This window comes from Mandrillus leucophaeus, unplaced genomic scaffold (assembly GCF_000951045.1).
Source record: "Mandrillus leucophaeus isolate KB7577 unplaced genomic scaffold, Mleu.le_1.0 Scaffold209, whole genome shotgun sequence".
In the NCBI taxonomy this organism is placed as follows: domain Eukaryota; kingdom Metazoa; phylum Chordata; class Mammalia; order Primates; family Cercopithecidae; genus Mandrillus; species Mandrillus leucophaeus.
This window is the reverse complement of record NW_012102132.1, coordinates 2,922,012-2,938,925: the sequence shown is the minus strand read 5'-3', so window position 1 is coordinate 2,938,925 and position 16,914 is coordinate 2,922,012. Positions and strand designations below refer to the sequence as shown.

The 16,914-nt window shown below is 36.3% G+C and overlaps 1 protein-coding gene across 2 annotated transcripts in view; it reads right to left on the bottom strand.

The window, feature by feature from the left end:
- USP9X (ubiquitin specific peptidase 9, X-linked) overlaps positions 1 to 16,914 on the bottom strand; it is a 148,691-nt gene that overhangs the window by 85,450 nt on the left and 46,327 nt on the right. For both annotated transcript variants that reach the window (XM_011980179.1, XM_011980180.1), the window contains exons 5-12: positions 15,474 to 15,586; positions 12,954 to 13,172; positions 9,211 to 9,326; positions 8,769 to 9,020; positions 8,555 to 8,693; positions 6,556 to 6,708; positions 4,707 to 4,811; positions 760 to 966 (exon numbers count right to left, since the gene is read on the bottom strand). In XM_011980179.1, the coding sequence (XP_011835569.1) occupies positions 760 to 966; positions 4,707 to 4,811; positions 6,556 to 6,708; positions 8,555 to 8,693; positions 8,769 to 9,020; positions 9,211 to 9,326; positions 12,954 to 13,172; positions 15,474 to 15,586 (1,304 nt within the window). The remainder of the gene's footprint in view (positions 1 to 759; positions 967 to 4,706; positions 4,812 to 6,555; positions 6,709 to 8,554; positions 8,694 to 8,768; positions 9,021 to 9,210; positions 9,327 to 12,953; positions 13,173 to 15,473; positions 15,587 to 16,914) is intronic.

Genomic DNA, 16,914 nt, shown 5'->3' with positions numbered 1-16,914 from the left:
AGAAGTTACCAGTTAAAAGCCCTGATAGCAAATATACTGCTCTGATTCAAGACTCCTCAGAAGGACCCTTGATTTAATGAAATACTTTATACTCAAGGCCTTTATTACTATTTAATTTGCTGAATACTTAACGAACTGTCACAAATAATCACAGTCAAAACCTGAGTAGTATCTACATTAATACACCTTCCTAAGCTTTCCTTGGCTCTTACCTAAATACCAGTCCATCAGTGTAACAAATAGTTTTATTAACATGTGAGAAATTACTCAATGTTCACTTTACCATGTGTTAAAAAATACACACGCTACAAATTAGACTGTAGGGAAATTGTGTGATTTGCTCATTGTGGAGGCACTAAATGTTTTAACGGTTAGGAAATTCTATTAATTTTTCTTAACTTCCCTATGAGCAAAGAAAACCTCATTTGTCTTCCCTCTGAAGTCCCTAATCAGCTTTAATATTCGAATTCTATTCAAAACTGGCATTTCAGAACCATACACTTGGTAATACCACCACTGTATAACCTGTTCTGTTTATACTTTCTCCTAAGGAGACTAAAATGCTTTTCAGATGAGTCACAAAACCTTGATGTACACATTCTAAGGAAGGCAGACTAATGAATTTTTTGTTCAACTCTGGAAGATCATTTAAAAACTAACAATGTCAGAGTAACATAGAACTATTCTGTAACTAAGCCATCCTAACTGAAGGGGGAAGGGGAAAGGTGACAAAAAGTGAGCAAAGCAGTATACTCTTACCTGGGAGCAACTGTAATCTAGTATTTTTATGTGGGCACTGAGAGCCAGGTCCATGATATCTACAGGCACATCATCACTGTGAGCCAGATTCCACAGAAGGTTCAACACTTTGTGTGCCATCACACCATCTTTATCATCTTCTGCAAGACGACGTATCAGCTCAAGTAGCTTTTCACGTTGCTTTTTACTCGCATTTGTCCAACTGGCCTGGAAAAAAATTAAGTGACATGAAAACACATATTTAGTCACCACTTCATAAGTTGTCACCAGGTTAACTATATTCAAATTCATCAAAAGAAATGTAGCTAAGCACAGAATTATTCAAGTGAGATCTGAAAATACAGTTAGCCTGGTATTTTTTTACAGGGTAAATTCCAAAAATGAAAAATAAATGATACATTATTTCAATTTAGAAGACACCCAATTAAAAACTCTAAAATACATTTTTTTAAAACCTCTAAAATGGTACTGTAATACAACATGGTTATCATGCTTGTGAAAGGGCAGGGTACTAATGGCATTTAGTGAGTAGAGACCAGGGATGCTGCTAAGCAACATGGGAAAAGCTTTATGAGTAAAGTTACTGCTATGGTTTGAATGTCCCCTCCAAAACTCATGATTAAGCTGGCACCATGCCTCTTGTACTTCCCAACCTCCAGAACCATAAGCCAAATAAAATTCTATTCTTTATAAATTACCCAGTCTGTGGTGTTGCTATAGCAGCAGAAAATGGACTAAGTTGCTAATCAGTGTTTATTAGAAAATAAACTGAAATGAACCTAACACATCAAACAGTAGAAGAACGATTAAGCTGACTGGGCGCAGTGGCTCACGCCTATAATCCCAGCACTTTGGGAGACACAGGCGGGCGGATCACCTGAGGTCGGGAGTTCAAGATCAGCCTGGCTAACATGGTGAAACCCCATCTCTACTAAATATACAGAATTAGCTGAGCGTGGTGGCGCATGCCTGTAATCCCAGCTACTCGGGAGGCTGAGACAGGAGAATTGCTTGAATCCAGGAGGCAGTGAGCTGGGATCGTGCCACTGCACTCCAGTCTGGGTGACAGAGAGAGATTCTGTCTCAAAAAAAAAAAAAAAAGAACGATTAAGTTAATGAGAGAAGATCCGTTCAATGGAATTACTAATATGGTACGTCTTCAAAGATGATGTGAGCGCCCGTTTCTATTTCCTTTCAGTCTACACAAAATAACAAAAGAAATATGACAACGGCTAAGAATATAAGACTTAAATATCAGATTACAATTAAAAACATCTGGCTCACATAACAAAAAGAGAGACAACTAGGTATTCCTCCTCAAGGAAAAGCACACCACCACTTAAGATATGCTCTAGTAAAATAAAAAACAAAACCTTCTGTATCAAAACTATTGACAGACACCAAGGCAACAAACGATCCAGTTTCTTCAACAAATAAATTGCAGGGAAAGTAAAAAAGAAGGAAGCTAGTTTCATAGAGACTTAAAAGACATACACATGGACTACACCAGGATCCTGATCAAAACTCACTTCTAAAATGAAGACGTATGATCTAAGACAACTGGAAGTTTTAACACTATGATATTAAGGAATTATTGTTTTTTAGGTAGATAATGGTATTGTGAATTTTTTCATGTACTCATCTTTTAGAGATACAAACTACATGAAAGGAGAAATTAAGAACATCTGTTCAACCAATGCAACCATCGAGTGAGTGAAAAAGATAACCAAACTGGGAGAAATTATTTGTAACTCTTGAACTGACAAGGATTAGCATTCAAAATATATCAAGAACTACAATCCAAAAAAATACAAATAATGCCATGGGGCTGGGGGCGGGGGAATAGACAAAAGACTTGAACAGGCATTCACCAAAAGAGAAAAAAAAAAAAAAAGTGAACAGCTCAAAAAATATACAAAAAGATACTCAATCTCATCATTGATCAAGGGATATAAAAACTAAAAGCACAACGAGGTAACATTTCAAACACCAAGAAGATTGTCAAAAATTCAGAACTCTGACACGAACAAGTGCTGGCAAAGATATGAAACTTACTTAGAACTCAAATGTTTAAAAACTAGACTAATGTTTAAAAACTAGGCCAAGGACATAAAGCAAAGTCTAACCCAGAAGGATGGAATCATTTGGTTGCAATCTGCAAAGAATCACAAGGTGACTCAGACTTCATTGCTTCCTTTCAAAATCATCTTTAGCAGAAACTTTCAACACTCCATAAGAATTGCCAGATTTACCAACACCTTGGGAAAAAAGTGCTTGTTACGAAATGACAAGTGCTCAATAAACATATGTTAAGCCAAAGGGGAAAAAACATGAAGAGTTATTATTATATTAATACCATTATTGTATTTAGACTATCCTGAGAAGAGGAGGGATACAGGAGACACAATAAACAATCAATCCCTTTTTTTACTTCTCTCATCAAAGGCATCACTGGTCACATATCATTTCAAAAGTCTTTATCTTTACAGTGCCCATGATGACCAATTCTATTATTTCCTCAGCTGCCTTTGAGATATTTCAATGGATGGAAAAAGTAAGTAAGTTTTACTTTTACATGCATAGAAACAAAATATATAAAAACCACACAAAAGATTCACTCAATACTTTGTTCCCTTCAAAATAAAATTTTCCATAAAGCAGCGATTTTTCCATAAAGCAAAGCTTTAATGACCCTAAGACTTGTCTGTGAAACTTGCTTAAAATACAGACTCTTGGGTTTCAGTCCCTACTGATCTAATTTAATATGTCTGTGATGGAAGCCAGTAAAAATGGTATTTTTTCTTCTACTGTGAAATACGTATCTAGAAAAGTACGAGCATATACCAACATTACGGTACACAATGTAAACACCTGGGTAACTAGTACCCAGGTAAAAAATAATATAAGGCAAGTAACGCCCCAGAAACCAGCTGTGCCCATTTCAGAACTTTACATTAATGTAATCAAGGTGTATGAATTACTGTGTGGCTTTATTCCTTTCTTCAACCTTCTGTTTATTAGACTCCTCCATATGGTTGAGTTGCTCTTTCATTGCCGTGAAATATTGCACTGTATGAACATTCCATAATTTATCTATTCTATGCTTTATCTATCCTACATAGCAGGTTTTTTCGCTATTACAAGTAATTCTGCTACAAGTGTTATTGAACACGTACCCTGGTGTACATAAGCATGAGTTTCTCAAGTGTATATTCAGAAGTCAAACTGATGAGTTACGAGAATCTTAAACTTTACCAGAAATACCAAGTAGTTCCCAAAGTGGCTATAGCAATTTATGTTCCCACTAGTCGGTATAATTGCTATTTTTAACAAGAAACCTTGGTGACCTAATGATCTAATGCCAGTTGTTAATAGAACACCCCTTAGTGCAAACTGCCAAAAAGTCTTTATGTTCTTAATCCACAAATTCACTAACCACTTGAGCTTTCACAAGCCTAACCCTGGCAACTAATCAAAGATGTTACAAAACATGGCCTCAAAACCCAACATGATGGCATCAATGCAGATATGACTGTAGGACGAGTTCTTGGGCTACCTTATCAGTTACATTTTGATTAACTCATATTTTGCTTGTACATATGACCCCAGAATACCAAGATATTGGTATTCTCTTGCTGTCATCTTACTGTTTATTGCAACCAATCATCCTTCCCTGTAGTCCTACAATTTCCTTGAACCTGTAACTAAAATAGAAACTACCAGGGAAAGAAGTAAAAAGTGATAGCCTGAGTTTCCCTTATGGGGGCTATTAAGAAAATGAACACCAAGTTCTCGTTGGAAAAGAAAACAATGGCCAATTCCTTCACACCACAGACTGTTTAATGGGATTTCTATTGAAGTATTTATTGGCTAAAAGTAATTCACAGATCTAATTAATCAATTATATTTGAAATAGAAAGGTAATATTTTGCTATGTTAACAATTACCTTAAAACAATCAAAAAGATGATCAAGTTGTTCAGGAGAAAAATCCCATGCCAATTTTGCCAGGAGATCATGTACATTCTTCACAATGGCTTCATGTTTCCCTGCCTATTGAAAAACAAAAACAAAATCACAACACACTAGAATCTGAGTAACAGATTAAGTAGTGTATACTGCTTACTGACAACTATTAATAAAGTACTCTTATCTCCTCCATTTAACTGTGTAACACAAGAAAATTCCTAACACAGCCCGCGTGGTGACAAATGCCTATAATCCCACCTACTCGGGAGGCTGAGGCAGGAGAATCACTTGAACCCAGAAGGTGGAGGTTGCAGTGAGCTGTTATCAAGTCACTGCACTCCAGCCTGGGCAACAGAGCGAAACTCTGTCTCCAAAAAAAAAAAACCTAACATTATAAAATGCTTTAGAACTGCCATCTAAAACCTGGCAACTTAATTTCATGATATAATAAATATAGCTAATGTGTACTTTGGCAGTTCATACAAACCTTTAATACAATTTATTTAATTTAACATGACAATTTTAATATTGCAAATAGAAAAATAAGGCACACTAGGCCAGGCGCGGTGGCTCACGCCTGTAATTCCAGCACTTTGGGAGGCTGAGGCGGGTGGATCACAAGGTCAGGAGATCGAGACCACCCTGGCTAACACGGTGAAACCCCGTCTCTACTAAAAATACAAAAAATTAGCCAGGCGTGGTGGTGGGCGCCTGTAGTCCTAGCTACTCGGGAGGCTGAGGCAGGAGAATGGCGTGAACCTGGGAGGCAGAGCTTGCAGTGAGCCGAGATTGCGCCAGCGCACTCCAGCCTGGGTGACAGAGCGAGACTCTGTCTCACCAAAAAAAAAAAAAAAGAAAGAAAAATAAGGCACACTAACAATATTGTTTCAAAACTGGAACCTTAAGCACTCAAAGGAAAAGCTGTTTTCTTGGTTTTTATCAACTAAAAAAAACAAAGCTTTATAATCTACAACTCAATAATGCTTCCCAAGAAATCCATGATTAGAAAACTGTCATTAGTAGAAGGAGTTGCAGTCTCCAACTCAAAAACTAAAAAGGTTACTAATCCTTCTGAAGAGTTATAAATCCTCTGGAATAACTGTTACAGGTCTTTATAAATAATCAAGTGATTTAATTCTCCAGACACTGGAGGTTTTTGCTTTCTATTAAATCTATGAAGAAACCAATTACAGATGTCTTTACTCTCTTTCAATAGACACTCCTTATGATTTTACTGTTTGCACCTTTATTTAAAACCACAGACAGCCGGGCGCGGTGGCTCACACCTGTAATCTCAGCACTTTGGGACACCGAGGCGGGTGGATCACGAAGTCAGGAGATCGAGACAAGCTTGGCTAACACAGTGAAACCCTGCCTCTACTAAAAATTACGAAAAATTAACCAGGTGTGGTGGCAGGCACCTGTAGTCCCAGCTACTTGGGAGGCTGAGGCAGGAGAATGGCGTGAATCTGGGAGGCAGAGCTTGCAGTGAGCCAAGATCGTGCCACTGCACTCCAGCCTGGGCAACACAGCAAGACTCCGTCCCAAAAAGAAAGAAAGAAAAAAAAGAAAAAGAAAAAGAGAAAGAAAAAAAAAAAGCCACTGACAAATTCTCAACCTTTATCAAATACAGATAAAAGAATATTTTTATTTTTAAAAGATTATTGGTTATTTCAAAAAGATTCCTGGCAAGGTAACAAGCATTTAAATGTTCTCAAAGTCAAACAATACAAGCCTGCATCCACTTCATGACAGCTACTACTGTATTTATTCAGTTTTTAGTATCTTTATTTAAAAAACTAAATAGCCATCACTTTAAATTCCTTACCTGTGCTGCCCAGATATTATCAAGGTCCTGTAAGGTCAGAGCTTTTTCTTTGATGACAAAACGAAGAATCTTCTCCAACTTTTCTACATATTGTGGCTGATGAAGACTATCTCGCAACACTATGGATAAGATATTGTTCTGCTGTATCCATTCCTAAATGTTAATTCAAAAACGTGTTTGAAAGCAGAAATTAAAACAATTTTTTCTTAATTGCTTACACTATTATTAAATATAAGGAAATTTAAAACACATTTCCAAAATATAATACCGATAAAATATACTTATGTGTTGCTTTAATGGAAAATTATGAAATTTTATAACAATTTTGCACATACAGAAATCTTCCCATAAATTAGAAATACTGAAATTAAAAAGATTCTACACTCCAGCATTTACTCAGAAAAATATTATTTAAGTACACAATCACCATGGTAGGGTGGGTACAGGACCAATTTTAGGATCTTTGGTTCTTTATCCCAATTTCGCCCCAGAATTATGTTTTGACCTTGGGTAAAAAGGCATTCTATTTTTTACTTTCATTTATGAACAATTATCACATTCTAGGCACTATTACTGCTTATCCATTCTCTCTTTAATTTTCCAAACAATCCTAGTCAGAGATACATTATTATATTACAAAATGTAAACAGGCTCACAGATGCTAGAATTGGAATATGAATCAAGTCATATGCTTCCACAGTCTGTTTTTCTGTAACACTGTGCTAGCTTGCTCAACTAGCATTCATTTGATCTACAGCAATAGAATAAAGTGCTAACTCATGCTACAAACAGGGAGTAATCCACACTATATGATTTTGCAGTATTTAGCTTACTGAGAATAAAAAGTAGTTAGGCCCAAAATGTGCTAGAGAAGTACATGTCTCAGCTGATAAAGAGCCAGTTTTTAATGTCTAATCTGTTGCAGATAGTTGTTTTTATGTTATTCTACATATATACACATATATTTTTAATATAAAGACAGGGTCTTGCTTTGTTGCCCAGGCTGGTCTTGAACTCCTGACCTCAAGCAATCTCTCCTCGGCCTTCCAAAGTACTGGGATTACATGTGTGAGCCACTGCAGAGCCACAGATACTTTTGTAAAACACAGTAAGAATGTCACAATGTCAAACTGCAACTAAAGTTTCTAAACACTTCACTGCTGTTTTCTGTCCTACCTAGGACTTGTTCAAGAACCAGCACCAGTCTTCAGACCACACTTTGAATAGCTCTGTGCTGGACTTTCCACGAGGCAGATACGTACATCATATGTATGAAACTAAATGTCTACCCCGACCCCCTAACACGGCAGTATCTAAGCAGTCTCCACATACATTTTAACACACTCTAATCACTATCTCCCCTATTAAAGTGAGGGCTCCTTGAGGGCAAGGACAGTTCTCCTACAGATGTTTTCCCAAGACTGTCACACAATATACATTCAAAAAATATTGGCACTGTAACTTAGATGGCATACTTACTCATTTCAAAACAATATCATACAAAGTATCTATGGTACATAAAGTTTCCTAAAATTTCAATATCAAAATAAAATTCTCAAAATCGTGATGAAACAATTTGTGTAGATCTTATTCTGGTAATTTTATTTCCTGTTTTAAAACGTTTAACTGTAAATGGCAAATGAACAATAGGCCACTTTATAAGGTAGCAGATACTACCCAATCCATTTTCTAGATCAACTCTACCTACTCCATTTCAACCAACTTCCCACTCTCCAACAAACTAGTAATTACTTCAGAACGTCACATTCATCACTAAGTTTATCAAAGATGTTTTAAAGTTACTCATATCACTACCAAATAATAAACTATGTTATTTCAAAAAGTTCTCGGGATTAACAGAGTTATAAATCAATCAAAACACCTCCCAATTCCAGTTTACTTTAAAATGTTACTACTACTAATTTTTTTAGCTAGAGCTATTCTAATTTTTTGTCTTAAGTAGATTCTTATTCATATAAAGAAGAATCGAAAGACTCACTGCCATTCGTTCAGCTGTGAGCCACTCTTCCTCCTCAGGATTACCATGTCGATGGGTATAGTATGACACACTAGATATCACCTTATTAACTTCATTCAGGGCATTCATCTTTCCATTGAAAGAAGAAATTTGCAATAATCTGTAAGAAAAATTCAGTGATAAGTATGATTCTAAAATCGGCATAAATAATTATTTCAAGAGGTAAGTATCTTACCTAAGTATCATTTTTAACCTAAATATTTCTAAGTTTTTAACAGTTTCTTCTTGTCCTGGAACCCTTGAAGCTAAATTCTTCAAAGATTTAATAATCATTGAAAGAGCATCATTTTTGGCTTCATTCTTTGCTTCCTTTTTCAGTTCTTCATCAGTTAAGTTTTCTAAAAACTGTGGAACCATTTCTATTATTGGAAGAAAGTACTTTTTCACTGTATGAAGAGTGAGAAACTCATAGCATTGCCCAAATGGTCTGAAATAAGAAAGATATAAAACTCCTGTAAATACGCAATTTCTTAAAATCAATTTAGGACTAAACTCTATTACTTTTTAAAAATCCAAGTTATTAGTTGAAGAAACCACACTTGAAAAACCCAATTTTTATGAAGCAAAAACCAGCAATTCTACGGTGCACTAAACATTGATTTTTAAATGTAACTTACTTAATAAGGGCTGCAATTATTTGAACGTTTAATGCTGATCCATTAATAAAACGATCATGCAAAATCTGGAACCCATTTAAAGTGCCAAATTTGTTGAGAAGATCCACTAGCCAACCCTGTAACACAATTAATGAAAAAAGTTAACTTCCTACTTCAAGGGGTAAAAAGCACTAAAGCCTTCTTGAAATATACTAGAAATAGTAAATTCAGTAAAACAAATCATCTTTCAAAGGACCACAAAACATTGCATTTTGTTCACAGTAATTCCATCTGTGAGACAGAAGCAGTATACGTAGCAAGTATAGATTAAATCACTGGGGCATAGTTCGGTCTGTTTGTACCAATGTAAGTGGTGAACAGGAATTAGAAAACATGCTCCTATTTCAGATATCCCACCATATAAGAATGAATACCTTCTAATTACTGGAAAGTCTTTTATATTAAAATAATTTTCAGGAGGCAGATAGACTTCAAGAGAGTTAAGAAGCAGCTACTTAGTAATGAATTTTGAATCTACTTCTTGTTTAGTTGTAAAATATTAAAATTTCCCTATAAACATAGTAACTAATAGCCTGAGAGTGAATTGTCAATTAAACACTAAGGCCTGGTATTAGTATCTATTGTTCCTAAGTAGAATATGCTGGTTGATACTTTTGCTTATACGAATTGCACCCAGTTCTCCTTATCTTAGAAGTAACACCATGCAACAGGATGAACTAAGGAAGAGCTGTAGCTCAAAGTACCATACAGCTGGCACAAAACAACAGTTGTGAGGCTAAAAGCATGTCTGTATGTAAAAACTTAAGATGAATTAAAAGGCTATACAGATATAAGAATCAAATATACGTAGAAATTAATGTACCTAAGAAAACCTTTCACACCTTGCCACCTTCTAAAATTTAGGCCATGTTTTAGAAGCCACTGGAAAACAAGGGACAAAAGAGACAATGTCTCTTCTAAGCCTTAAGCAAAAATAATTTCTACAACTATTTTTTAAAAATATATAGGAAAAAGTAAAGATGCTAAATAAATGGCTGTATTTCCAACGTTTGTTTAAAAAGAAAATATGATAGCTAATGCTAGTGTTCTTTTTTTCTTTTTTGAGATGGAGTTTTACTCGTCGCCCAGGCTGGAGTGCAATGGTGCGATATCGGCTCACAGCAACCTCTGCCTCCTGGGTTCAAGCGATTCTCCTGCCTCAGCCTCTCAAGTAGCTGTGATTATAGCCACGCACCACCACACCTGGCTAATTTTTGTATTTTTAGTAGAGATGGGGTTTCACCATGTTGACCAGGCTGGTCTCGAACTCCTGACTTTAGGTGATCCACCCGTCTTGGCCTCCCAAAGTGCTAGGATTACAGGCGTGAGCCACCTTGCCTGGCCTACTGTTAATTTTTATATGGTTTTAAAAGAATATGAATGAACTAAATTCTCTAATAAATCCATTACCATATTTCAATATAAGATAATAGTGTTTTCCTTTTTAGTCATGAAAGGCTAATTCAAAACCATTAAAACTCTTGAGTACTTAATTCACCAGATCCCTTTTGTCATTCAGCAATTGTAAGAAAGTACATGCTCATTATGTAATATATTTTATTTCTTCAGTAACTGTAATGAGAGTATTAGATTGATATACTTGATAGTTACAATATTTATAAAACAGCAGGTGTGGACACAGTAAAGAATTAGTCTAAAGCTAATCTTTCTGTATTTCTTTGGCTGCAATGTACACTTAAACAATTGGGAATATTCAGATAGAGTGCTTCAAACTGAGGCTAATAGGCTAGCTTCAGCAGCTGCCAACAACAGCTTTCCTTCTCTGGCTCTAAGTTGTCAAGACTGGCAGAGAAAGATCAGTCGCCCTAAATAGAAAATTCAAAATGACCACATAGCCTACAATTCACCATATGCTTTCCACACAGTTTTCTATTACTACAAGTTCCTTTTCTCAAAGATAGCATGGTGAATTTTACCTGAGACCTTTTGTCACAACCAATGAAGTTTTTATTATATTTTAAATGTTTGAATAAATAATCTCATTTAAACATCTTCAAACATCTTAGGGGAAGATGGGGAACAGGAAACACTCTCAGAGATAGTCCTGACAGCTTTAGCTTTCTCATGGGTCAAAAGTTGAGGCCACAGAGGTTCAATGTCCCAGGAGGGTAGGGGGTGTAGAGAGAATTTGAAGTAGAACAGAAGACCTACCAAGAGCTCCAGAAAATGATTAAGATTAAGGCTCAAAAATATTCCTAATAAAACAGACTTTTAAGCTCTGTAACTCAAATTTCTCAAAGGTAAATGAAACTCATTACAAACAGTATCCGAAAGTGAATCTACAGCTTAGAAAGTTTACCTCCATCGACTAAGTCTGATGATCTGAATTTTGCCACTACCACCTTTGAAGAACAGGATAAAAAAAATATGGAGGATATTATATATCCCTTAGATTTTTCATTATATCATGACATCTGCATCCAACTAGGGACATGGTTGAAGATTCTGCCAAATATGTCCCCTTTTAATCAGATTTATAGAAGACTTGTTTAGCTATATAAAATTTCTCTTACTTCAACAGCAAGTAAATGTGTAGGTAACTCCACAGAATACGCTTCTCCCTGATTCACAACTATATTTTGGGCTATATTTTTTAAAATTGTACTCTTGAAGGCTTTGAAAGGCTAACTACTCTCCCAGTCGCTGTATTTTATAAGTTTAATAGCAAGAACTATACTTCGAAGATATAAAACTATCTTCAACCAGAAGTCATTTAAAAATTTTACATTTAGCATCGCCAAATCAAGTTTTGTTTCCTGTGAGTCTCCTAAGTTGTGGATTACTGGCACATAGAGCAAAAAAAAAAAAAAAAAAAAAAAAGTAAAATTTAAAAAGAAATACAGGTATAGATTAAAATTTTCATTTTGAAGATTGCCATTATTAAGATATTAACCGGATCTACTCAAGCAAAAATAAGTCATCTAGTGGCAACTATATGAACTGGGAAATATCAGAAAATCTCAACTTACGTTTGACATATTTTTGATAACCTCAGCTTATTAGTAGAATAAACCAAGTTCTGCATAATGTATGACAAAATTTTTCTGGCTGGATAGAAAAAGGGAAATTTGTACAAGACCTATAATATTAAAAATGTCTCCCTAAAATCTAAAATTTTTAAATTACTTAATATTTATTAAAAGAAGCAGCATTTCGGGATGAAGTTTTCACAGTATATAGTCTGTTTACACCAATATAGAAAATATACATTTATGTACCGAATATAGATATTTAAGTGAGATTTGGAAGATTTACTATATTGATTTCATTAACAATTTCTGTAATTTTATGATGTATTATTAGGTATTTAGAGGATATACTTGATTGTGGAGTCAAAATCTTGGAATGCCTAAAATGATCATGGCCCTACAGAACAACACTTGAGTCCTTGGTCAAAGAAATAATCTCCTACTCTATTTCAAAGAAAAAATACAGTGTTTCCTACTAACCCAAATTATGACTACTTCTAAAGAGGCTGGACAGAAGACAATGGGGATAATTATACATGCAGAAAAAACAAAGACAGAACCAGAATGACAAAGCTACGAAAAAGGCTTCTGGTTGAGTGTATTTTCATTTAAAGTGTTATTTCATTGTCACACTTTAAATACAGATCACTGAAGATTCTGTGTCAGAGCAAAACAATTGTATTATTTAATTTTGAAAATAACAAACCAACACACCTTTGGTGATCGAGGGTCTGGAGAACGAGCAAAGAGTTCATCTTCAGGCAACTGAACACTTGAGGAAACTGATTCACATGGACGTGTACCATTGTAGATATGGAATTTGCAATGAGGATTTAAGGCCATGGCAAGAAGTTCTAAAAGTGGAAACCAGTCTTGGGACAACTTGGCCACACATAGCTCCACCAGACGATGAGTATTGTTAATAATACACCTCTGTTACATGAGGAGGAAAGGCAATTTACAAGATCAAAACACTGCAATTTCAAACAGAAACATCTTCAATATTAATCGTATCCTAACAAATAATGATCTCTCCATTTTTCTAACCATTTCATTAATACTGGGATCAAACTGATTATCAAAGGACAAGTTAGAATTTGTTTACTTCATAATTTATATGGTACTTTCAAAAGCCATTTGCTATGGCTTAAAAAATACAAGAGGCACTGTAAGTTATCTATTCCTGCTCTACGTCCACAGATAAGATGCAAGTTACTATTTTTTCTCTCTGGAATTTGTACACGAGAGGCAGCAATTCTAAAATCTAAACAATATGTCAGGCTGAGCACAGTGGCTCACGACTGTTAATCCCAACACTTTGGGAGGCTGAGGAGAGTGGATCACTTGAGGCCAGGAGTTTGAGATCAGCCTGGGCAACAGGGTGAAACCGTGTCTCTACTAAAAATACAAAAATTAGCCACGTGTGCTGGCATGTGCCTGTAGTCCCAGCTACTCAGGAGGCTGAAGCATGAGAACAGCTTGAACCCAGGAGGCAGAGGTTCCAAGGAAGCCAAGATGGCGCCACTGCACTCCAGCCTGGGCAACAGAGCAAGACTCTGTCTCAAAAAATAAAAATAAATAAAATACAATATGTCAATCATCCAAGATAAATTTGCTAGCTAAATGTCAAATGCAAAAGTCTGACACCACTTCCAAAGTTTCCCTTTCTACACCTATAAAATTACATGTTAAATCAGAAAATGTGGAATTTTTCTTTTTTGAGATGGAGTTTCGCTCTTATTGCCCAGGCTGGAGTGCAATGGCACGATCTCAGCTCACAGCAACCTCCACCTCCCAGGTTCAAGCCATTCTCCAGCCCCAGCCTCCAGAGTAGATGGGATTACAGGCATGCGCCACCACACCTGGCTAATTTTGTATTTTTAGTAGAGACGGGGTTTCTCCATGTTGGTCAGGCTGGTCTCGAACTCGGGACCTCAGGTGATCCTCCTGCCTCGGCCTCCCAAAGTACTGGGATTACAGGCATGAGCCACCGGCTAGAAAATGTGGAATTTTTATGATGGTCATATTTGGGAAATAGGTTACAGGCCACAAAAACATTATCTGCTTGACATGACCACTTCCACATTATACAAAAGAACAGAGGCCGGGCATGGGGGCTCACACCTGTAATCCCAGCACTTTGGGAGGCTGAGGCAGGCGGATCACTTGAGGACAGGAGTTCAAGACCAGCCTGGCCAACATGATGAAACCCCATCTCTCCTAAAAATACAAAAATTAGCCAGGCGTGGTGGCGCACACCTAAGTTCCAGCTACTCGGGAGGCTGAGGCAGGAGAGTCGCTTCAACCTGGGAGGCGGAGGTTGCAGGGAGCTGAGATCGCACCACTGCACTCCAGCCTGGGAGCCTGGGAGCCTGGGAGACAGAGCGAGACTCTGTCTCAGGAAAAAAAACACACACACACACACAAAAAACAAAAGTAACAGAGACTTAGAGTAATTATGGCATTTTATCAGTCTGAGACATATACCTTTTTTTCCACTTTTTAAGATCTCTGGAATCTGACTCTATCTTATAATCAATGAATAATACATTACTGTTTTCCTAAATGGAAGGTATTTGCAAAGAGGAATTGTGTTTGCTTCTGTTAGTCACTTGGGGGCACTATCAACCTGAGACCACTTTACATTTTCCACTTAAGGGCTTTTTGCATCACAACTATAATTTGAATTCAGACTACAAAACTGTGTAAATACTGGCTTGTGGTTCAGATTTTCACTTTTTTTTTTTTTTTTTTAAATCCCTCCCTCCACCAAGTGCCAAGGTTAAGACATGCAGGGTTTTTTGCTGTCCCTTTCTGCATAGCAAGTTCTTTCTCATTTACCTCTACACTGACCCTTTGGTGTCCCAGATGTATATGAAATGCCCCATCTTGAGTATTTTTCTTAATAGGCCATAAAACAGTGATGTACCTTACAATTGATAGCATTACATTTTCAATGAAATGTGATGACTTGCCTAAGGTCACAGACACTTGAGATCCCAGGGGAGAGATTAAACCCAAGTTTAACTCTAAATCTCATGCTTATTCTAAATGACCATGCTGCCTTCAAGAGACTTAATTTATAAACATTTTTAAGTTTTTCATTTTTAGACCTTTTAATTCAATTATAACAGAATAAATATAACACAGCCACACATACATACATATACCCCCTCCCCAATCACTGGCATCACTATGTAAATCTGATCCTTTAAAGTCAAACACAAGACTCACATGAATTTCGAACTTCCAGCCACTCACTGCTTCATCTGTAAGGATTTTAGTGAATGATATTGTTAGCCCATCTCGGAAAAATCGCTGACATGCTTCACTTTTAACATCAAGGCCTAAGGAAAAGTGAGAAAAATTAATGCAAACAAAATATTTATCTGATTGTTTTTACATTGTCCAATATACAATAAAAGGTAATAAATGAAAACTTCACCAACAGCTAACAAATACTTAATTGCATAACAGTAGATTGACCGAGTAATATTAACACTAACTGAAAAATGTTACAAATTATGGCACTAGCCTTAAACACAAAATGGTGATCAGCAGCACCATGAGAAGAGGCAAATTTAAATAGAATTTTGCTCCCTGAAAATAAGTCTTCGAACTTAAAAACATTTCCCAATTTTTAAAATCTGATTTTGTTCATAAATCATTCATTTAGCATCAATATCCTTATATTATTCTGCGTTTGATCAAATAAAATGAATTATATCTTGTCTTCCTTATTAGCCTATCTCAGTGTCTCTGTTTCTTTACATCTTTGCTTAATTTCACCTCATTTTAGAAAGGCAACAGAGCAATGTGCTTCCAAACAAAGAAAATCTGTAACTCTTAATGACAAAATAAAAACTATTCGATTTGTATAGAAAGTATTATTTGATGGATAGTACAAAAGAGATGGTAATTTAAACTTTTTTTTTTTTTTTTTTTTTGAGACGGAGTCTTGCTCTGTTGTCCGGGCTGGAGTGCAGTGGCCAGATCTCAGCTCACTGCAAGCTCCGCCTCCCGGGTTTACGCCATTGTCCTGCCTCAGCCTCCCAAGCAGCTGGGACTACAGGCACCCGCTAACTCACCCGGCTAGTTTTTTTGTATTTTTCAGTAGAGACGGGGTTTCACCGTGTTAGCCAGGATGGTCTTGATCTCCTGACCTCGTGATCCACCCGTCTCGGCCTCCCAAAGTGCTGGGATTATAGGCTTGAGCCACCGCGCCCGGCTAATTTAAACTTTTAAAAATTTGGAACTTGTCAAAAATAACTGTGGTCTCAGAAAAAAAAAATACGGTGGAGGGAGGAATACACATCCACTAAATGTCAATGCTATTAAATGAAATACCATTAATCAGTGTTTACCCATCATTTTACAGTCAAGACTTAGAACATGCTTAGCACAGAAGTCTTCCAAAATTTGCTGATATGCCCAAAAGAAAGAAAATCAGTATATTGAAGCGATATCTGCACTACTATGTTTGATGCAGCACTGGTCACAATAGCCAAGATTTTGAACCAACCTAAGTATTAATGGACGAATGGATAAAGGAAATGTGGTACATATACACAATGGAGTATTATTCAGCCATTAAAAAAAAAAGGGATCCTGTCATTTCCAACAACATGGATGCAACAAAAGGTCACCATGGTAAGTGAAATAAGCCAAGCACAGA